At 45.4% G+C, this 17,264-nt stretch overlaps 2 protein-coding genes across 8 annotated transcripts in view; one reads left to right on the forward strand and one right to left on the reverse strand.

Annotated features, from left to right (window-relative positions):
- The window catches only part of LOC138953604 (uncharacterized), a 313,259-nt gene that overhangs the window by 269,202 nt on the left and 26,793 nt on the right, over nucleotides 1-17,264 (reverse strand). For 4 of the 7 annotated variants that reach the window (XR_011451571.1, XM_070325476.1, XM_070325472.1 and 1 more), the window contains exon 1: nucleotides 5,555-6,495. The exons of 1 other annotated variant lie outside the window; for it this stretch is intronic. The gene's annotated coding sequence lies outside the window, so the exon portion shown is untranslated. Of the gene's footprint in view, nucleotides 1-5,554; nucleotides 6,496-15,699; nucleotides 15,805-17,264 lie in introns of those variants that run through there. 2 more of the 7 variants (XM_070325468.1, XM_070325467.1) reach the window with 2 other exon arrangements.
- LOC138953600 (fork head domain transcription factor slp1-like) overlaps nucleotides 16,068-17,264 on the forward strand; it is a 2,391-nt gene continuing 1,194 nt past the window's right edge. The window contains exon 1 of the mRNA XM_070325461.1: nucleotides 16,068-17,264. This exon is cut by the window's right edge and continues 1,194 nt beyond it. Coding sequence (XP_070181562.1) covers nucleotides 16,279-17,264 — 986 coding nt within the window. The 5' untranslated portion in view covers nucleotides 16,068-16,278.

A 17,264-nucleotide genomic window follows, 5' to 3' on the forward strand; every position in this document is an offset into this window, starting at 1 on the left:
TGATGCGCCATTAATAGTCAGTGCCTTGGTCAGTTCTCGTTCGGCATACCCCAATTCGACCGTGCTCCCGTTACAGTTATTTTGGCACTGGGCAGCTAATAATCACCCAAAACAAAGGAAAGTAAATGTCTACCTTTGTTCACACACAAAAGGCGCCGCTTCCACTTGTCTCTCACTGTCAGTTGAGCAGTAACCATGCACGTGTCAGTGCAAAAAGCACGTGCCAGACACATTACTCAATGTTAACGCACGGACTCATTGTCAAGCCGTGAGTATATACATGTATATCGCCGTTAAAGCATAAATCAAAGTATGAATAAGCGAAAACACTGTGATCTCAGTCCACACAGAACACAGTAGCGCAAAAACATGCAGATACCTACATACTTACACGTCCATGCATCTATATGCCTGCATGCACGCATGCAATCATGCAAAAAGCGGCGAAACACGCGGACAATCACACGCACATCCACGCACGTGTGTGTGTGTGTGTGTGTGCGTGCGTGCGTGCCTGCGTGCGTGCGTGCGTGCGCGCGTGTGTGTTTGTGTGAAATTAATTCTATAAGTTAGCATATGTGTCGGATACGAACTGTATTCGGCAAAAACCACAAAGACAACAGCAACAGCAACAACAATTCCACTGTGCATCACAGAAAGCAAATACGCAGTAGATTTGTGGCATATGTCTGAGCAAAAGAATGGTCTTGTCGTGGTGCAAAAGCAAAAATGAATCAAAGGTGATGTACAAGATGCTCTACACGGCCAGGAATGTCTGTTCAATCTAAGATAAGACTGTTCCATTAACAGAGGAAAACATGCTATACATGCATGCACGGGAAAGAATGCCTGTTTAACCTAAGAAAAGACTGGCCCATTCAAAGCGGAAAACATGCGTGAGGAAACGTTGTTACACTGCTGTCATCAATGGGTCTTTATGGTGACATCATTCCACGTGGAGCATGCTGCACGTGCCTGGTAATGGAAATGCCAAGATAGTAATGCTGTCTTTCGGGAAAGCTTCCGTCAATTGAAATATGTGTCCTCATAAATGGAACTAGGATTGATGAACGGGCGGGGGAAAATAACTTCTATCTCTCTCTCCATCCTTTTCTCTGTCATGCACATTTCTGTCGACGTGCCTTTCCATTTTCGGGGAAGGTTGTGAGGAGATGGGGGTGCTGAACGATCATGTACTTTTGTTCAGTAACTATGTATATAGTTATATAATGTTGAAATAGTGTAGAACATTGTTTCTTGATAAATACGCCGATACCGGCGATGAATGAGAGACAGAGAAGTTTCAAAAGGCCCTATGCGGTGCAGTTTTCAAATATGTTTGTAGCAATTATGGAGTTAACTTTTCATAATGCATGGCTTTTCATATTTTATAGCATAACGTAAACACGGTAATTATTGTAATTTGGATAGCTAGTTAATGAAGAGGTTATGACTATGAATATTACTATAAGTAAGTGTGTGTGGGTGAGCGTCTCTCTCTTTTCTCTCCCTCTCTGCCCCCCCCCCCTCCACCTCACCTTTCTCCCCATGTATACCCCTCTTTTCCTGTCTATCTCTCTGTCTCTGTCTCCCCCTCAATCCTTCTCCCCCCCCCCCCCCCCCCCCCCCCCCATCCCTCTTTTTCGGCCTCTGTTCATACACGCTCAACAGGAATTCCTGCCTAATTGTCGACATTCGTCACGAGCGCGGTATTTCCCCAAAACAGCTTAATTGCACGGTTTGTGATTTTGCATGAAATCAGATTTGATTTTTATATCATCACACAAGCAATGTTTCACCGCGACGCTATTAAAGCCACTTTAGCCATGTCGGAAGATGAATGTCGTATTAGTCCAATGCCTGGCCTTGTCACAATTTTACGACAGCGCCCTTTGTTGCAGCAATGTTTTCAAACAACATAATTGCAGTTCTCTTTGTCCCCCCTTGCTTGAAATGGCTTCTGTTTAATTCATATTTACCGAGTAACGTTTTTCCTTATCGTCCGTTGGCATCTCCGTTTTGCGCGGCACTAAAAAATACACGGTAAAAGATGAATAAAACGTGAGGCTAAACACATCAACAATCCAACTGCTCTTGTGGACAAAAACAAGTCTTTGACAGGAGGGTATTAGGGCCTTTCGCGTAGCTAAATAACTACTCGCTACTCTTTAAATGCGGCCTTTTACCTGTCAATAATACGACAACTGAGGCGTTGCCTGCTGATTCTACGGATGTGGATGTCTTTTCACCACTGTCACGCATGAGAGAACACGGATTTCAGCGTGTTTAGTTTGGGAGTATAAAAAGCGTCGCGTACCTTCTAATTTCACCTCGGATGGGGTCTTCTTCTCTTCTTCCTTGTTTGCTTCTTTTTTTCTTGTTCTTTTTCTTTGCTGTTGCCTGGGGCAGTGTGATTAGAGTACGATTAATGAAATCATTGCTGTTGTTTCTTTCAGTGTTTAAACTTAAACAGAATAGAGTTTATATGAGGATAGTTCTAAAACCTTCTACATGTGTTGTATAGAGGTTGTACTTTGTACACTGAAGCATCCACGACTAATTTACTTTCGGGGGGATGTGGGAGGGGGGGGGGTCACTCTTGTATCTGAAATGTAAAGATATTTAACATTGATGACTTAGAGGGCGGAGGGGTGTATCGTTTGTCATAAACAGTACACATATGATACCTCATATCAAATTAAGTCAGGTGGTAATAAACGTGATGGAGAAAGTCGTTTCAAATTTTAAGAAAAAATGGAGGCGAGAGCTGCAAATTGCGAGAATAATGGATGTTGCTTTCTGGTCAAACTGTACGTCTGTCTTGCTCTTTTCCAAACGTTTATTTGCTTGATTGTTTATACAACCAGACATACGGAAATTGTTAAGCGTTAGGAATGTCCTAATTAACATACATATGAAATATGAAAAGACAAACACAGAAACATGAAATTAAAATACAAACACACAAACAAAACACAGTAGATGTTATTCATTTCTGCTTGCTTGCAATTGAATCTTTCGCTACGAAAGAAAGCGAGCTGGCAAAACTCGATGAGAGCTGAGTACCATCTTGTAAGCAAGTCAAACACCGAGACCAGATAACAACTACCTAAACTAAGTCCAACGCGAAAAAAAGAGCCAAACAGAAAAGAAAAAGCCGCCACACAAAGAAGAAAGAGGTAAAGAAGAGAACGGTCTAACTAAAGGCTACATACGGGTGAGAGAACCGGTGTGTATGGATAATTGTTGTGCTTATTTTCCGCACGCCGAGCTTTTTGACGGTGTTTTTTTCCGCCTGTTTTGGCACTGGGGTCCCAGGTTGGTTCTAGCGGCTCCAGTCTGCTGTGTCGATGCAGACTGACAGTGATCACCACACGGGCCCTACTTTGTTAGGCAAACTTAACAATTTGTACACTTTAATTGAGTTTGCAAACAACTTTCCCAGTCTGGCGCGACAAAAGATAGGCGAGCGACCCGCTGGGGCAGCACCGGAGCCACTCATGCACGTACCGCGCAGACGAAGACTAGGGAGGTTTAGACATAGATTTGCGTGGAAGTTTTCGTACGACTGTATCGCTAAAACCTCAAATTAATTGGGCGAAGTCGACTTTGCAAAGACTACTTAACGAAGCTTGCTGCACGAAGCTTTGGCACTGAGTTTTCGGTAAAAAAAATTTGCGAGGTCGACTTTGGGCTGGCTCAAACAAAAACAGACTTCACCGGCGTACCCCGCAACGTTTGGTGCGTTGTAACCCTGTCCCCCCCAAAAAAAAACCCACTGGATGGCATAAGGCAGTGGAACCCCCTTATAAGACCGCCACAAATCTGCAAAAAGAATGTCGTATAACGGAGATAAAATCATAAAATGTTAATATATAATTATAGCAAATCTGAGCAAGTAGGGTCTTAAAATGGGGGGGGGGGGATTAAATGAGGGAGGTGATGTCTTATAAGGGAGGTTCCCTTGTACAAGACTTCCCACCCTCACCCCATCACAAGTAAAACAAAACTCCACTTTTGTTCGGGCCCCATTTTCTAAATCAATCTATAGCTAAAGTGCTGCACTTACTCTGAGTTCGAACTCCGTCTGAGACTAAACGTAGGCCATTGCTTCGTATACAACGATGGTTTCCCAAATGCTTTCCATGTTTTGAAATAGTCCAGCAACATAAATCGCACGCTGCAAACAAACTCCTCACTGCTACTAAACCTCCCTAAAACTTGGTCCGTCGCCGTTCCAGCCGATGTCGTGCTGGGAAGAGTCCTGGCCAAGGGCAGTAATTTGCCGAGCGAGCGGTTGTGGGTCTTTGGAGAAAGGCTCGCTTCATTGCCGTGCTACCCTACCTGCGCTGTCCCTCTGGCCTCAGGCGACACATCTATCCCTGCTTGACTGGAAGCTTGAAAAACAGACGAAGCTTTTCAGAGGGGGTGTTTTTGTCTACCCTCTTCAGCGGAGGCAAGAAAAAGGAGGTGAAAGGCAGCGTAATTAATGGATGAGGTGTTGTAGAGGGTATGACTGTGAGGTGTGCGAGGTATGACTAACTGGCTGACGCGCCTCTTGTCGACGGTGTCGCGTTTAGCAGTACTGGGAGTTCATGAACTGCTCTCTATATTGATCAACAAAATATAGCCTACGTGCGTATGTAGATAAATGTGTGTGTATGCATGTTTTTATTTTTATTGTATGTGTTTGTGTGTGCGTACGTTACACTGGTGTTCGTGGCTTTCCTTTTCTCTCTCTTTGCAGTAATCTGCGAGTATAACTATCACAATACCAATGCTGGTGGCTCTGTATAGTTAACACATGTACGATAATTCTCCAGCCTTTGCCTTTGTAACATCATACCTTTAGCTACATCCTAACCACAACCCGAGAAAAACAAAAAGCAACCCCAAGTTAACCCACGAAACCTAAACAGCGCATGCATCGCTTTTATTTATATTCCATTTGCAGACGGCTTGCATTGCACCTTGCCAGGTAAACCTCAGGTACGCCAAGGTGTTGTGTTGACTTCAAAAGGAGCAGACTTTACACACCTCGAGCTGTCGGTAAGCAAATCACACCCAGTGTTTACACCTGTACCCCCGTCTGTTGGAAAGGAAACCGATGGCGAAAAGAGCAAAGCGACTCGGTGTTGTTCAAACTTCACAGACACACGTGTTAAAGTTTACGCGTGTTTGAATCGATGCCTGCATGTGAGATACAGGAGGAGACTGTTCGAGCCGACGGGCTTGGTTTCCGCTTTTCTTTCCGGGTTTTTTCTTCTTCTATTTTTGTCCAACTCTTGTCTCGCAAACGCTCGAACATCCAAGTTATCTTTATTTCCGGTTCGGTTCGTTAGTTTGTTAGGTTTTCCGATGGGTTGGTTTGTTGTAATTTAATTATAGCTTGATGAAGATTTGACCAATTTATAAGCTAGTCAATTGAATAAAAAAAACGTGACTTTTCTCAAGCTTGTCTTGCTGCGGCCACCCTTTACCAAAACGGCTTCGGGTGAATTTGACCCCAAGAAGTCTCCAGTATTATTGACTACCAGAACTGCACGAGACTCACCTGCAAGGATGTAGACGAAAATGCTCCATAACTGGTCTGGTCTGATCTGGTCTGGTCCCGTAACTCGAGGCTAGCGACGCGTGACTCCGTACCAGTGTCAGTGAGTTGCAAACCACACTGTTCCACTTCTGGCGGCTGTGTGCGATGACATAGGTTTCAGCAAATGGAGTCCATTTTTCCACATCGCCTATGCACACACTTCTTGTGATGTCTCCCGTTTCCTTCACGCCTTTCCTTCACGGTTCCTTGAAGGGTAGTTTTTGTTTACATTTTATTTATTTTTATTTTTTATTTTTTTGTGGCGTGGCTGTACCATCTTAGTGTTCGTGTCCTCACTGAAGTAAGCAGGTCTTCATCACGGGGGCCCGATGTGGCGTTGAGAGGTCTTGTGCAGTTCTTCGTTGATGACACGGACAGCGTAGTTGATACCAATATTCTGCAGTAGCACCGCGTATCTCCACTGCTTGAATCCTCTTCTGGAGCTCTGCAGTCCACGGCCATGTCGTCGTGACGTTGAAATATTTTGCTCCCAGTGGGTTGGTAATGATCCCGCCGGAGATATGTTTGCATCCTCAGGCAGAGTTCTTGACAGGGAATCCTACTCCTTTTGCATGCATCTGCTCTTTCCCTGCTGTAGTGAAGCATGTAACCTTGGTCAGCCAGATCTTCTCCACAGATGGGGTTTTCTCCCGTCTATCTCACAGTTCCATGGATCAGTCCGTTGAGCTCGCCTAGAATCTTTCCGTTGACTTCACCCAGTGGTGCAGTGTTACCATCACCCCCTCACGTTGTTTGGCCCGCCAGCTGAAGCGGTGTACCGGGGTGTGCCACGTGGAGGCAGACGTGAGAGATTCAGGGATGGACGAGGACCAGTGGCGCCCGTCCACTCTACCGGGTAGAGTGCAGCGTGTCACACACCAAAGGTGCTACCTCTACCCAGAGCCCCTACACCCCACTGCTAGTAAAGGAGTACCTGCTATAAAAAGACACCCTGGAAGTGTCCTTATACATTGCAGGTGACCCGTAATACAACGGGTATGGTTTGGTCAAGATAATTGTCAAAGGGGCTCCAGAAGGTTTCCTTTATTGGGAGGTGTCCTCTCATCGGAGGGCCCCCACATCACAGGAACAACTGTATTGATCAGCTAAGAAAGAGTATAGCTGACAGTGAATGCGAGGTGCACTGAGAATAACAGTTTCTGTGGATAATCTAAACGTAGTGCTTCAGTTTCGAACACTACTATTTGCACAATTAAAGGTAAATATTCATAGTGTGTGATGTCACTTCTGCCAAGCCTAAAACTTACCCGTGTACCTCTTGGGGCGATTTCAGACAGTGGCCGTTTATTGGCTGGTTAAGTCTCCTTTAAATAGGGAACACCCTCAAAATCTCTGGTATATATTATTGATCTAAAGTATAAAATCAAAACAGTGATTTGTAATTAATCAAAGTAAGTGAGGTTTGCAGCTTACTTACTTACTTACTTACTGCCCGTTATGCCGGTTGGCATGTAGGGCAGCAACGAAGGACCTCCACTCGTGTCTGTTCTGGGCCAGTCTCTGGATGGTACCCCACGTTTGGTTCAGGGTCTTCAGTTCTCCCTCAGCCGTTCGTCGCCAGGTACAGCATGCTCAGCAAATCTTTGCAGTCTCCAAACGTTTCATTGGAGAAAATCATTGCATCACTCGACAATGCAACCTCTTTCATAGCCAAACTAGAAATTATTCCCATAGCTGCCAAAAGCATTGATTATTAATGCAGGCAATAAAACTAAAAAGCCAGGCCATTTAATTGCTGTAAAATTATCGGTAAACTCGTAATACCGAAACACCATCGTAACTTCCAACCAGGGAAGAAGGAGAACTCTGCGTTACATTATCTCCCTTTGCTATGGTCACCGCCAGAGGGCGGGAGGGGCGCGGAGCAGACGACAGGAAGCTGTTTACCAGGATGTAATTGATTATTAATATCTTGCACAATTAGTTCTCTCGCCACGCGCAATAAAGATCCTCTTTAGATTTCCTCGGTCTGAGGCATCACAGACTCTCCTTTTCAGTCTGCCCCTCTCTCAGTGTTAACCAAACCGCCCGAAGACTCAAAGACAATTTTATTGTTGGGGTATGTCTGGAAGGGGAACTCGAAATATGTTACTCTTCTATCCGAGTGCCATTTAGACGTCAACTTTTCCCCAAAAAATGCTGTGACTGATTTATTTTGTTGATGAGCGTAAATCCTCAGAAACTTGTCTATAAGTTTGTGTCTTCCTTGGAACAAGAAGGAAGGATTTTTGGGGTCTTCGAGAAGGAGAGAAGTCCTGATAAGTTAAACCTAACACATTTTACACAAAAAGTCTCCCTCACCCACCCACTTCCTCTCGCACATGGCAGAGAAAAGGTTCATTAGTGACAGACGATGGAGATAAATCTGGTTAAATATGTCAATAATATATATCAGATATTTCAGGATGTGTCCTATTTAAAGGGGACATAAGCAGCCGATCAAATGTCTGAAATCGCCCCAAGAGGCCAGGTAAATCAAGCTCTCCCGAATGATCGAAAGCATATTTCGTGCTTTCAAGCGAAAGAACACTGACAATTTAAAATATAAGCTTACTTGCACACAACTTGCATATTCAGACGAATGTACAGTGCGCAAATAATAGATATAATAACATGTTGCATGGCCCTCTTCATGAAAAGTACGCATACACTTGATGTACACGTTTAAAAAAAACTATTTCTGACGCAACGGAAAAAGCTCAAAAGTTTGTTTTTCCTACGTCTTGTCGAAATTCTCATTCCCATTGTTGGCGACAGAAAACCGTCTAATGCCTTTATTCAATAACAAGATCAAGACTGATGACTTTTTACCGCACTCCATCTAAAAAAAATCAGCATGGAAACAAATCCCCGCTTGACATTAGGTATATTTTCCTTCTCTCGAGACACGCGCCGAATAATAAAGCGGTGGATGCAAACTTAACTAACCGTGTATATCACAAAGGTATACTGCTCCACATATCACGGAGCAGATCAGCGGCAGATAGCGACGATTTCTTCCCTGGATGTCGCCATCTTGATTCGCAGGAAAAGACACAGCAATGAGGTCACTGTAAACAGTCGGGAGTCGAGTTGTCTACCTTCCCTGGCATTGTCTCCCTTTGATTCCAAATCAGATTTGGGATAAGCGTCTTGCAAATGTTAGGTTCCTCTTGCATCTTAGTCTATGATCCATCTCGGGTAATTTTGTAGGTTTTCCGTCGATGTCCTGGCTTTACGATTAATCTGAGCGTCTAGAAGCTAGCATACTGTGCTATTCTCGCAGTATCATGCATCAAGCTTAGATGTGAGGCTCGGAAAGAGGGTGGGATGTTAATGCAGTGGTGGTGGTGGGGTATGGGTACAGGGCTGGTTTATTTCTATTTGTGTTAGTACTCAGATCATATCGAACTTTTTGGAACGAACGAGTAGCACATGCTGTTCTCGTCATCTTTTGTTTTAGACTAACAACGCCGGGCCTGTGTAAACATTAGGTCACCCATAACAGGAAGCATAAGAGAATGGCATCCACATAACAAAGTCCAGCCCCAGACTGACGAAAAATAATCAGAAACATACAGTCTGCTGGCAAGATTTCTCTTGTTTTCTGATAAGCCTGTGACACGATCTTTACGTGCCTCATCGAGACGTACATAAACGCAGTGGGATTGTTTGCAAATTTATAAACATAATACGTCCGAATAAAATTGAATTAGGCTTACTTTCCGTTTTGGGTAAGTAGGTTAGAAGGGGACGTTGAACTGTATTGCTCGAAGTCCAATAAAAAAACTGAGATGTAGCTTTTTGAAAACATATGCATGTTAAGAGCCCAACAAAAGTTTTATTTTTATATCTAATGGCCGAGAAACAAATCTGTAAATTTGTCAATACTTCTGTCCCTCGGCTTCGTTCATTTCTTACCATATAATACGAATCACAGTTTTGCGATCAGAACTTGTGAATATTCAAAAGTAATGTGTAAACATTTCGTTTTGTCTTCATTAAATGTTAAATAACCTTATCGTTTTTGTTTTTTGATAGTTGATATTTGAAACGTTGACATGCAGTCTAAATCTGTTACAGATTTCAGGAATGTTAACATCAGTTTCTTTCCTATCGTGTCTAACGCAAGCGTCGTTCGTGTTAGTTATAAGCAAACGCGGCATTATTTACCGTCCTCCTTGACACTGGAAATTGACACGGATGCCAATGTTGTTAGTTTCCTTCCGAAATCTTTGTCTTTTTGCCGGAAGGCATCGGAACTGACAGCAAAGAGAAAACAATACGTTCCGAATCTGCTTCCTGTATTCGCCGCGATTGTCGTTCAGTCTGGAAGCGCTCTGGGAATTCTCTGCATGATATTTGATGGAAAGAGTGTGCTGTGTTTTCGTGTTGTGTTCGTCGAGAAAAAAAGTATCTATAATCGGAATGCAAGACAATTCTATTCCAATAAAACCGACGCGGGAAAGGGGAGCTTGCTTTGTTCAGCCGCGAGTCATTAGGCACGAAAAGTAAAACCTTACCTTGTTCAAAACTTTGTAGGCCTATATACCTTTTTTTCAGGAATGCTGCGTTTCGAAGTTAAACATAAAAGAAAAGAAGAAAATGACAGTAGCGGAATATGGTCACCCCGATCCAACCAAACAGACTGACTGATGTTTGTATTGTGTCAATCACCAAAGAATGTCTCTTAGCATCATAATAGTTTGTTTTTTTCCGATTACTGTAGTGCGTATATAGGCCGCGGGGACGTTCATCTGGGTCAAAGCACATAAACCACCCTGCCAAACACAAAAACGGCCCTTTGTCTACACAATAAACACGCAGTGGTGATAGGGAGAGACAGATAGAGAGAGAGAGAGAGAGAGAGAGAGAGAGAGAGAGAGAGAGAGAGAAAGAGAGAGAGAGGGAGGGAGAGAGAGAGAGAGAGGTAGAGAGGTAGAAAGAGACAGACAGACAGACAGAGCGACAGAGAGAGAGAGAGAGGGAGAGACACAGAGAGAGACAGACAGAGAGAGACAGACCGACAGTCAGACAGAGAGGAGCTAGGGAGAGAGAAGAGACAGAGAGAGAGTGTGTGAGAGTGAGAGAGAGAGAGACAGAGAGAGAGTGAGTGAGAGAGACAGAGAGAGAGAGTGAGTGAGAGAGAGAGAGAGTGAGTGAGAGAGAGACAGAGAGAGAGACTGACAGACAGCACGGTCAGACAGAGAGAGAGAGAGAGAGAGAGTGAGAGAGAGAGAGAGAGAGAGAGAGAGAGAGAGAGAGAGAGAGAGAGAGAGGGAGAGAGAGAGAGAGAATGTGTGTATGAGTTTATGTTAAAAAATGATCGGTCTAAAGCATTACCAGAACGAACACTTCAAAACACCGCCCCGCGATAAAGACAAAGATTCATGTTCCACAAAATGAACAGAGATTGGTGAAAGTGGAAGATGAGGTCGCTCCCAATTACCATTTGACATAATTAGTGTTCGCGCCACCCTGCCTGTCTCATTAAATGTCGAACAATGAAGGTCTCCTTTGCGATCTCTCTGCATAGGAGAGAAGTGGGGGTGGGGGCACGGTGTGCTTCAGCCATGCGGGTAGTGAGACTTTGGTGAGAAGACGGAGGGAGCGAGAGAGAGAGAGAGGGGGGGGGAGTGAGAAACAGAGAGACTGACAAACAGTCAGAGAGGAGGAAGAGAGAAGGGAGAGATGGAGGGAGAGAGAGAGGGTATATATAGAGATAGATAGAGAGAGAGAGTGGGAGAGAGAGAGAGGGGCGAGAGAGAGAGAGGGAGAGAGAGAGCGAGAGGGAGAGAGAGAGGGAGAGAGAGAGAGCGAGAGAGAGAGGGGGGGGGAGCGAGAGAGAGAGAGCGAGAGAGCGTGAGGGTGAAAAGAGAGAGGAAGGGCGGGGGTAGAGACAGACAGACGTATACATGCAGGCAGGCATGCATGCATGCAGAGACAGAGAGGGAGTGAGTGAGGGAGACAGAGGGGTAAGGGGGAGAAAAAGAAGAGACAGACAAACAGACAGACAGACAGACAGACAGAAAGAAAAAAATAGATAGAAAACGGGGATTCAGAGTTGAGGGGATGGGGGAGATGTCAGAAAAAACAGAGAAGCGGTGAACAAAAATGTATCAGGTAACGTGAGATAAATCAATGGTAAAATCAGCACAACACTCGGGGACTGATACAAAAAGGTATTCACCAAAACAAAGACAAATATGTTAAAAGGAGAGAAACTGTATATGGGGAGAGGGAGGAAGACAGACAGACAGACAGATAGACAGACAGCCAGACAGATAGACAAAGACGGAAAATAAAACAAGAAAAGCTGATATTCACCCAGACAAGGAAAAAGAGAGAGGAGGTGGGGAGAGAGGGGGGAAGGGAGAGAGGGGGGTGGGGAGAGAGGGGGTGGGGAGAGGGGGGGAAGGGAGGAAAACAGACAGACTGAGAAATAAGACGGACAGATACAAAGAAGAAAGCTAATACTAACAAAGGCAAAATAGATGGGGGTGAGATGGGGTCGAAGAGAGAGACAGACAGACAAGGAGAAGGGAGGGGAGAGACAGTGACAGACAGTGAGGGCGACAGACAGTGAGGGCGACAGACAGTGAGGGCGACAGACAGTGAGGGCGACAGACAGTGAGGGCGACAGACAGTGAGAGACAGTGAGGGCGACAGACAGTGAGGGCGACAGACAGTGAGGGCGACAGACAGTGAGAGACAGTGAGAGACAGTGAGGGCGACAGACAGTGAGGGCGACAGACAGTGAGAGACAGTGAGAGACAGTGAGAGACAGTGAGGGCGACAGACAGTGAGGGCGACATACAGTGAGGGCAACAGACAGTGAGAGACAGTGAGAGACAGTGAGAGACAGTGAGGGCGACAGACAGTGAGAGACAGTGAGAGACAGTGAGGGCGACAGACAGAAAGTGGAAGAGAAAAAGAGACAGATAGCCAAAGATAAAAAGACGGGCGTACACATATAGTCAGACAGACATGGGCAAACAAAGAAATAGAGACACGGAGACAGGGCGACAAAGAAGCAAGGATCGGTTACAAATCACGGAGAGTATAGAAATATGGACAGACAGACACGGACAGACAAAGAAATAGAGACAAGGAGACAGAGAGACAAAGAAGCAAGGATCAGAGACAAATCCCAGAGAGTTTGTCCTCGTCACAGCAAATCTCTCTCCGGCGCTGTCAACACGCTGGGATTAACTCTAACCAGCCTTCCTCACACAACCCTGGTGCAGCCTTCCCGCTCTAATGACCTTTATTTGTCGCGCGCACGGCCTCCGTTCCACCTTCCGGTATAGCCTTCCCGCAATCCTTTGCGTAAGCATCTCGTAAGATTCTGGCACCGAGACGCCGTGAGAGCGAGGATTTGCGGGATTTGCCCGGTGGCTCCTAATAAGGTCTTTGCTGCCTGAGATTGTGCTTTTCCAACAAGGCCGGTTAAATCCGTCGTTCAGCTTGGGTTTCTTACCCGCCGACGGAGTTGGCTGTCAGGTCCTGATCCCCGCGAGTGTTTGTTATCTGTTTGAGGACAAAGTTTTCTTTTCTGCGATTTGTTTTTTTGCCCTCGTAGCGCAAGTTTTACTCTTCTCTGTCGTCTCTTGATCAATATTTGCATCGATGAGGGCTTGTTGGGCTGCGTCTCTTGGAAACACGGCTTAATCCTTCGCATTGAGTTTTTTTTTCAAACTGACTTGTCGTCCTAATGATCTCTCTCTCTCTCTCTCTCTCTCTCTCTCTCTCTCTCTCTCTCTCTCTCTCTCTCTCTCTGTCTGTCGCTCGCTCGCTCGTTGCAATGCACTCCCCAATCCCTATCTCTTTTCATATTGTCACCAACCCATCCCTATCCCTGTATAACTCTCTCTCTCTCTCTCTCTCTCTCTCTCTCTCTTTCTCTCTCTCTCTCTCTCTCTCTTTCTCTCTCTCTCTCCCTTCTCTCTCTCAGTCCTTTTTCTCACTCTCTCTGTCTCTCGCTCCCTTCACACAAAAAGTTGTTATGCAATTCTTAATTTTTTTTCACCGTCTCTTTCTGTCTTTTTTTGGGTGGGTGGGGGGGGGGCAGTTGCTCTCTTTCGTTCTCTCTCTCTCTCTCTCTCTCTCTCTTTCTCTCTCTCTCTCTCTCTCTTTCTCTCTCTCTCTCTCTCTCTCTCTCTCTCTCTCTCTCTCTCTCTCTCTCTCTCTCTCTCTCTCTCTTAAACTTTAGTTTTGTGTTGTTTGTTAAATCCATAATAAGTTCTTGAGAAGATTTACAGTTTTAGGACAGTTCCTGATCCCTGGTTTTCGCTTTTCGCCCGTTGTTTTTAAACTTACAGCTTTTTTTTCTCTAATTACTGCTATCTTGTCGTGAAAACTTCGATTTGTTTATTGATCAACGCTAGGTGTAAATCTCCTTCGCAGTTTCACGGCAAAAGAAACGAAAACACAAGCCGAATGGACAAAAAGATTCATGAAAGAAGACATCTTTCGGGGAGCGCGCGAAAAGATCAAGTAACTGGTATCAAGTGTATGTAGGAGAAGAAGACAAAGACCGAACAACTTCAGAAGACGAAGAAGTTAACAACGAAGAATATAAATAAGCCCAACAACCACACAAAAATACCCCCAAAAAATAATAAAGTTACACATAGAAAAGAAAGAAAGGCATGACACCCATTACTATTTTAAGCAAAATATCGTCAACATTGGATTGGATTGGATTGGATTGGATTGGATTGGATTGGATAAGATTTACAGTCCAGTGAGGTTACCCTCATGGAAATTCGGGCTGCTTTCTCCCCGGGGAAAGCGAGCTGCCATACATACGGCGCTACCCATATTTTTTTGTTTTTCCTGCATGCGTGTATTCATGTTTCCTGAGACTTAATGCCGTGTGAGATGGAATTTTTTTTTTCTTTATTCCAAGTCCCACGGGTATTTGATGGACATTTTTATCTATGCCTAAACAATTTTGCCAGGAAAGACCCTTTTGTCAATCGTGGGATCTTTAACGTGCACACCCCAATGTAGTGTACACGAAGGGACCTCGGTTTTTCGTCTCATCCGAAAGACTAGCACTTGAACCCACCACCTAGGTTAGGAAGGGGGGGAGAAAATTGCGGCCTGACCCAGGCCTGAACACGCAACCTCTCGCTTCCGAGCGCAAGTGCGTTACCACTCGGCCACCCAGTCCCCATCGTCATTATTGTTATGTTTTTTTCTCACATTTTTATCATTATTTGTATCCCAAAACACATATAGATAAACGCCACTGTCAGAACCTTTTCTCACCGACTAAAACATTCATTCGAAGGCACCGCCTTTGCAAAGAGGTTGCTCAGATTTGACAAAAGTCCTTATCAGATACGTTTTCTTCATCTCATTGTACTTGTTTGCTTGTCTGTCCACTATACAGAACAACGGGTCGATGTACTTGTGAAAGTGTTGTTTTTTTCAAAACTGAAACGTTCCATTCAAGTAACAATTCTTGATTTATGAATCGTTATTTTTATCATTGGCAGTTAATGCTGTGAGAAGATGTTTGCTGTTGGTTGGGATCATGTTTGCGCACCGTTCTTCTTCCACTAAAGAATTATACAACGAGAGGGGAGCACCAGAGGGTGGTCTAACAAACGTTTGAAGTTCGGTCAGATTTGTCAAAAGACAAGACAAGTTTGAGAAGAGCGAGAGTCTTCTGTCTTTCATTGTCTCTTGCATGTCGTTCTCATGGAACTAGCTCACGTTTGTTCCCTTTTTGACCGTTTTCATTGTCTCTTGAGCTTGCACAAAACTGTACCGTTGTGGATTTAGACACACTTGCTTCAAATTTAAGAGTTACTGAGTTAAAATCATCTGAGTTAAAATTAATAATGCAAATATCTCTATCTCTATCTCTCTCTGTTTCTCTCTCTCTGTTTCTCTCTCTCTGTTTCTCTCTCTCTCTCTCTCTGTTTCTCTCTGTCTCTCTCTCTCTCTCTCTCTCTCTCTCTCTCTGTTTCTCTCTGTCTCTCCCTCTCTCTCTCTCTCTCTCTGTTTCTCTCTGTCTCTCTCTCTCTCTCTCTCTCTCTCTCTCTCTCTCTCACACACACACACTCTCCGACTGCGCCAAAAGCAACCTGTACCTGACAGTGACAAGTTCTGTGGCCAGTTGGCTGTGTGAAGAGAGTGACTGGCAGCACCTTGCCTCTCAGATTAGCGACTCGCCACCAAATATTTGTGGCACTTGCTTCTAAACAGCCTCAAACAGCCGCGCAATCAGCTCGCCCCCAGAGACCCAAACACAGCGCGCGCTGAGCGAGAAACAACGCCTGTCATTGGTCGAGGCGAGAAACTAAGCCACGCCTACTACCCCCTTCGGAGAACCGCACTATGTTCCGCTAGCCCCGCCCCCTCGGTGAGCGGTATCCGTTCCGTTGTTTGTGGTAAAAACAGTACGCTTGCAGGTTGAAGTGATCGCGCAACATCATCAGTCTCGGCCAGCCCTATTCAATGTCGGTGGACTGTGGTATAAAGACTTGGTACCAGTGATCGAATGCTGTTTGTGGCGAAAGCATTAGAAGAGACTGAGAGTCAGTGGTAAAAACCCAAATGACTTGCGACTGATGAACGCTTTGTATCGCGAGCAGTTTAGTCATTAGCGACTTCTGAACACTGTGTCGTGAAAGGGTGAACCCTTGAAAGTGTGTTTACTGCTTATTACAATGCCGCTGCACGCAGAAGACACTTCGCTGCCACCTTCACCGATCAAACGCTGCGGCAATCCTTTCAGCATAAGCCGGATGCTGGGTGAAGATTTGAACAAGACCTCTGTAACCAAGGGAGGCTCTAATCAGGTCTCTGTGGCAGCGCAGATTTCCTCCAGGGATTCGTGGTACCACCAAGGTCAGTGTCATCAATACAACAAACCGCCAAATTTCGTCATTTCTCCCGCTGGTTCTGTAAGAGTGAATTCCACCCTTGCTGACGTCATCCCTGCACGCGATGACGAGTCAGCCGCTGACGTCGATGATGACGCTAGTGAAGGTCAGAACGAGTTTTACCCTGCTGATGACGAAGCTGACGATCTTGAGCTTGAGGATCACAAGGTCGATTCTGGTTTCCATGACGATGATATCGACGAGGAGAGAGCAGAGGACCTTTCTGTGACAGCGTCTCCGAGTTGTGATAATTCAGACAAGGACAATGTCGATGACACAAAGGTGACTAAAGACGAAGGCGGAGAAGTTGACAAGAACACAGAAGAAGCGGGCAAGGACAGCGACAAACCCGACGAACCGAAGAAGCCCGAGAAGCCTCCCTTCTCCTACAACGCGCTGATCATGATGGCGATACGCAGCAGTCCCGAGAGTCGGATGACCCTCAGCCAGATCTACGAGTACATCGTCAAGAACTTCCCCTACTACAAGGACAACAAGCAGGGCTGGCAGAACTCCATCAGGCACAACCTCAGCCTCAACAAGTGCTTCATGAAGGTTCCCCGCCAGTACGACGACCCTGGGAAGGGCAACTACTGGGTCCTGGATCCGTCATGCGATGATGTCTTCATCGGAGGCACCACAGGGAAACTGAGGAGGCGTCCCTCCCACCAGTCGAGGAACCGCTTGGCTTTCCGCAGAGGCCTGTTTCCCTACCTCGGCTACCCCGGGTCCTCTCCATACCCTGGGATGGGCGGTGTTCCCGGCATGCA

The sequence above is a fragment of the Littorina saxatilis genome, linkage group LG17 (assembly GCF_037325665.1).
Source record: "Littorina saxatilis isolate snail1 linkage group LG17, US_GU_Lsax_2.0, whole genome shotgun sequence".
In the NCBI taxonomy this organism is placed as follows: Eukaryota; Metazoa; Mollusca; class Gastropoda; order Littorinimorpha; family Littorinidae; genus Littorina; species Littorina saxatilis.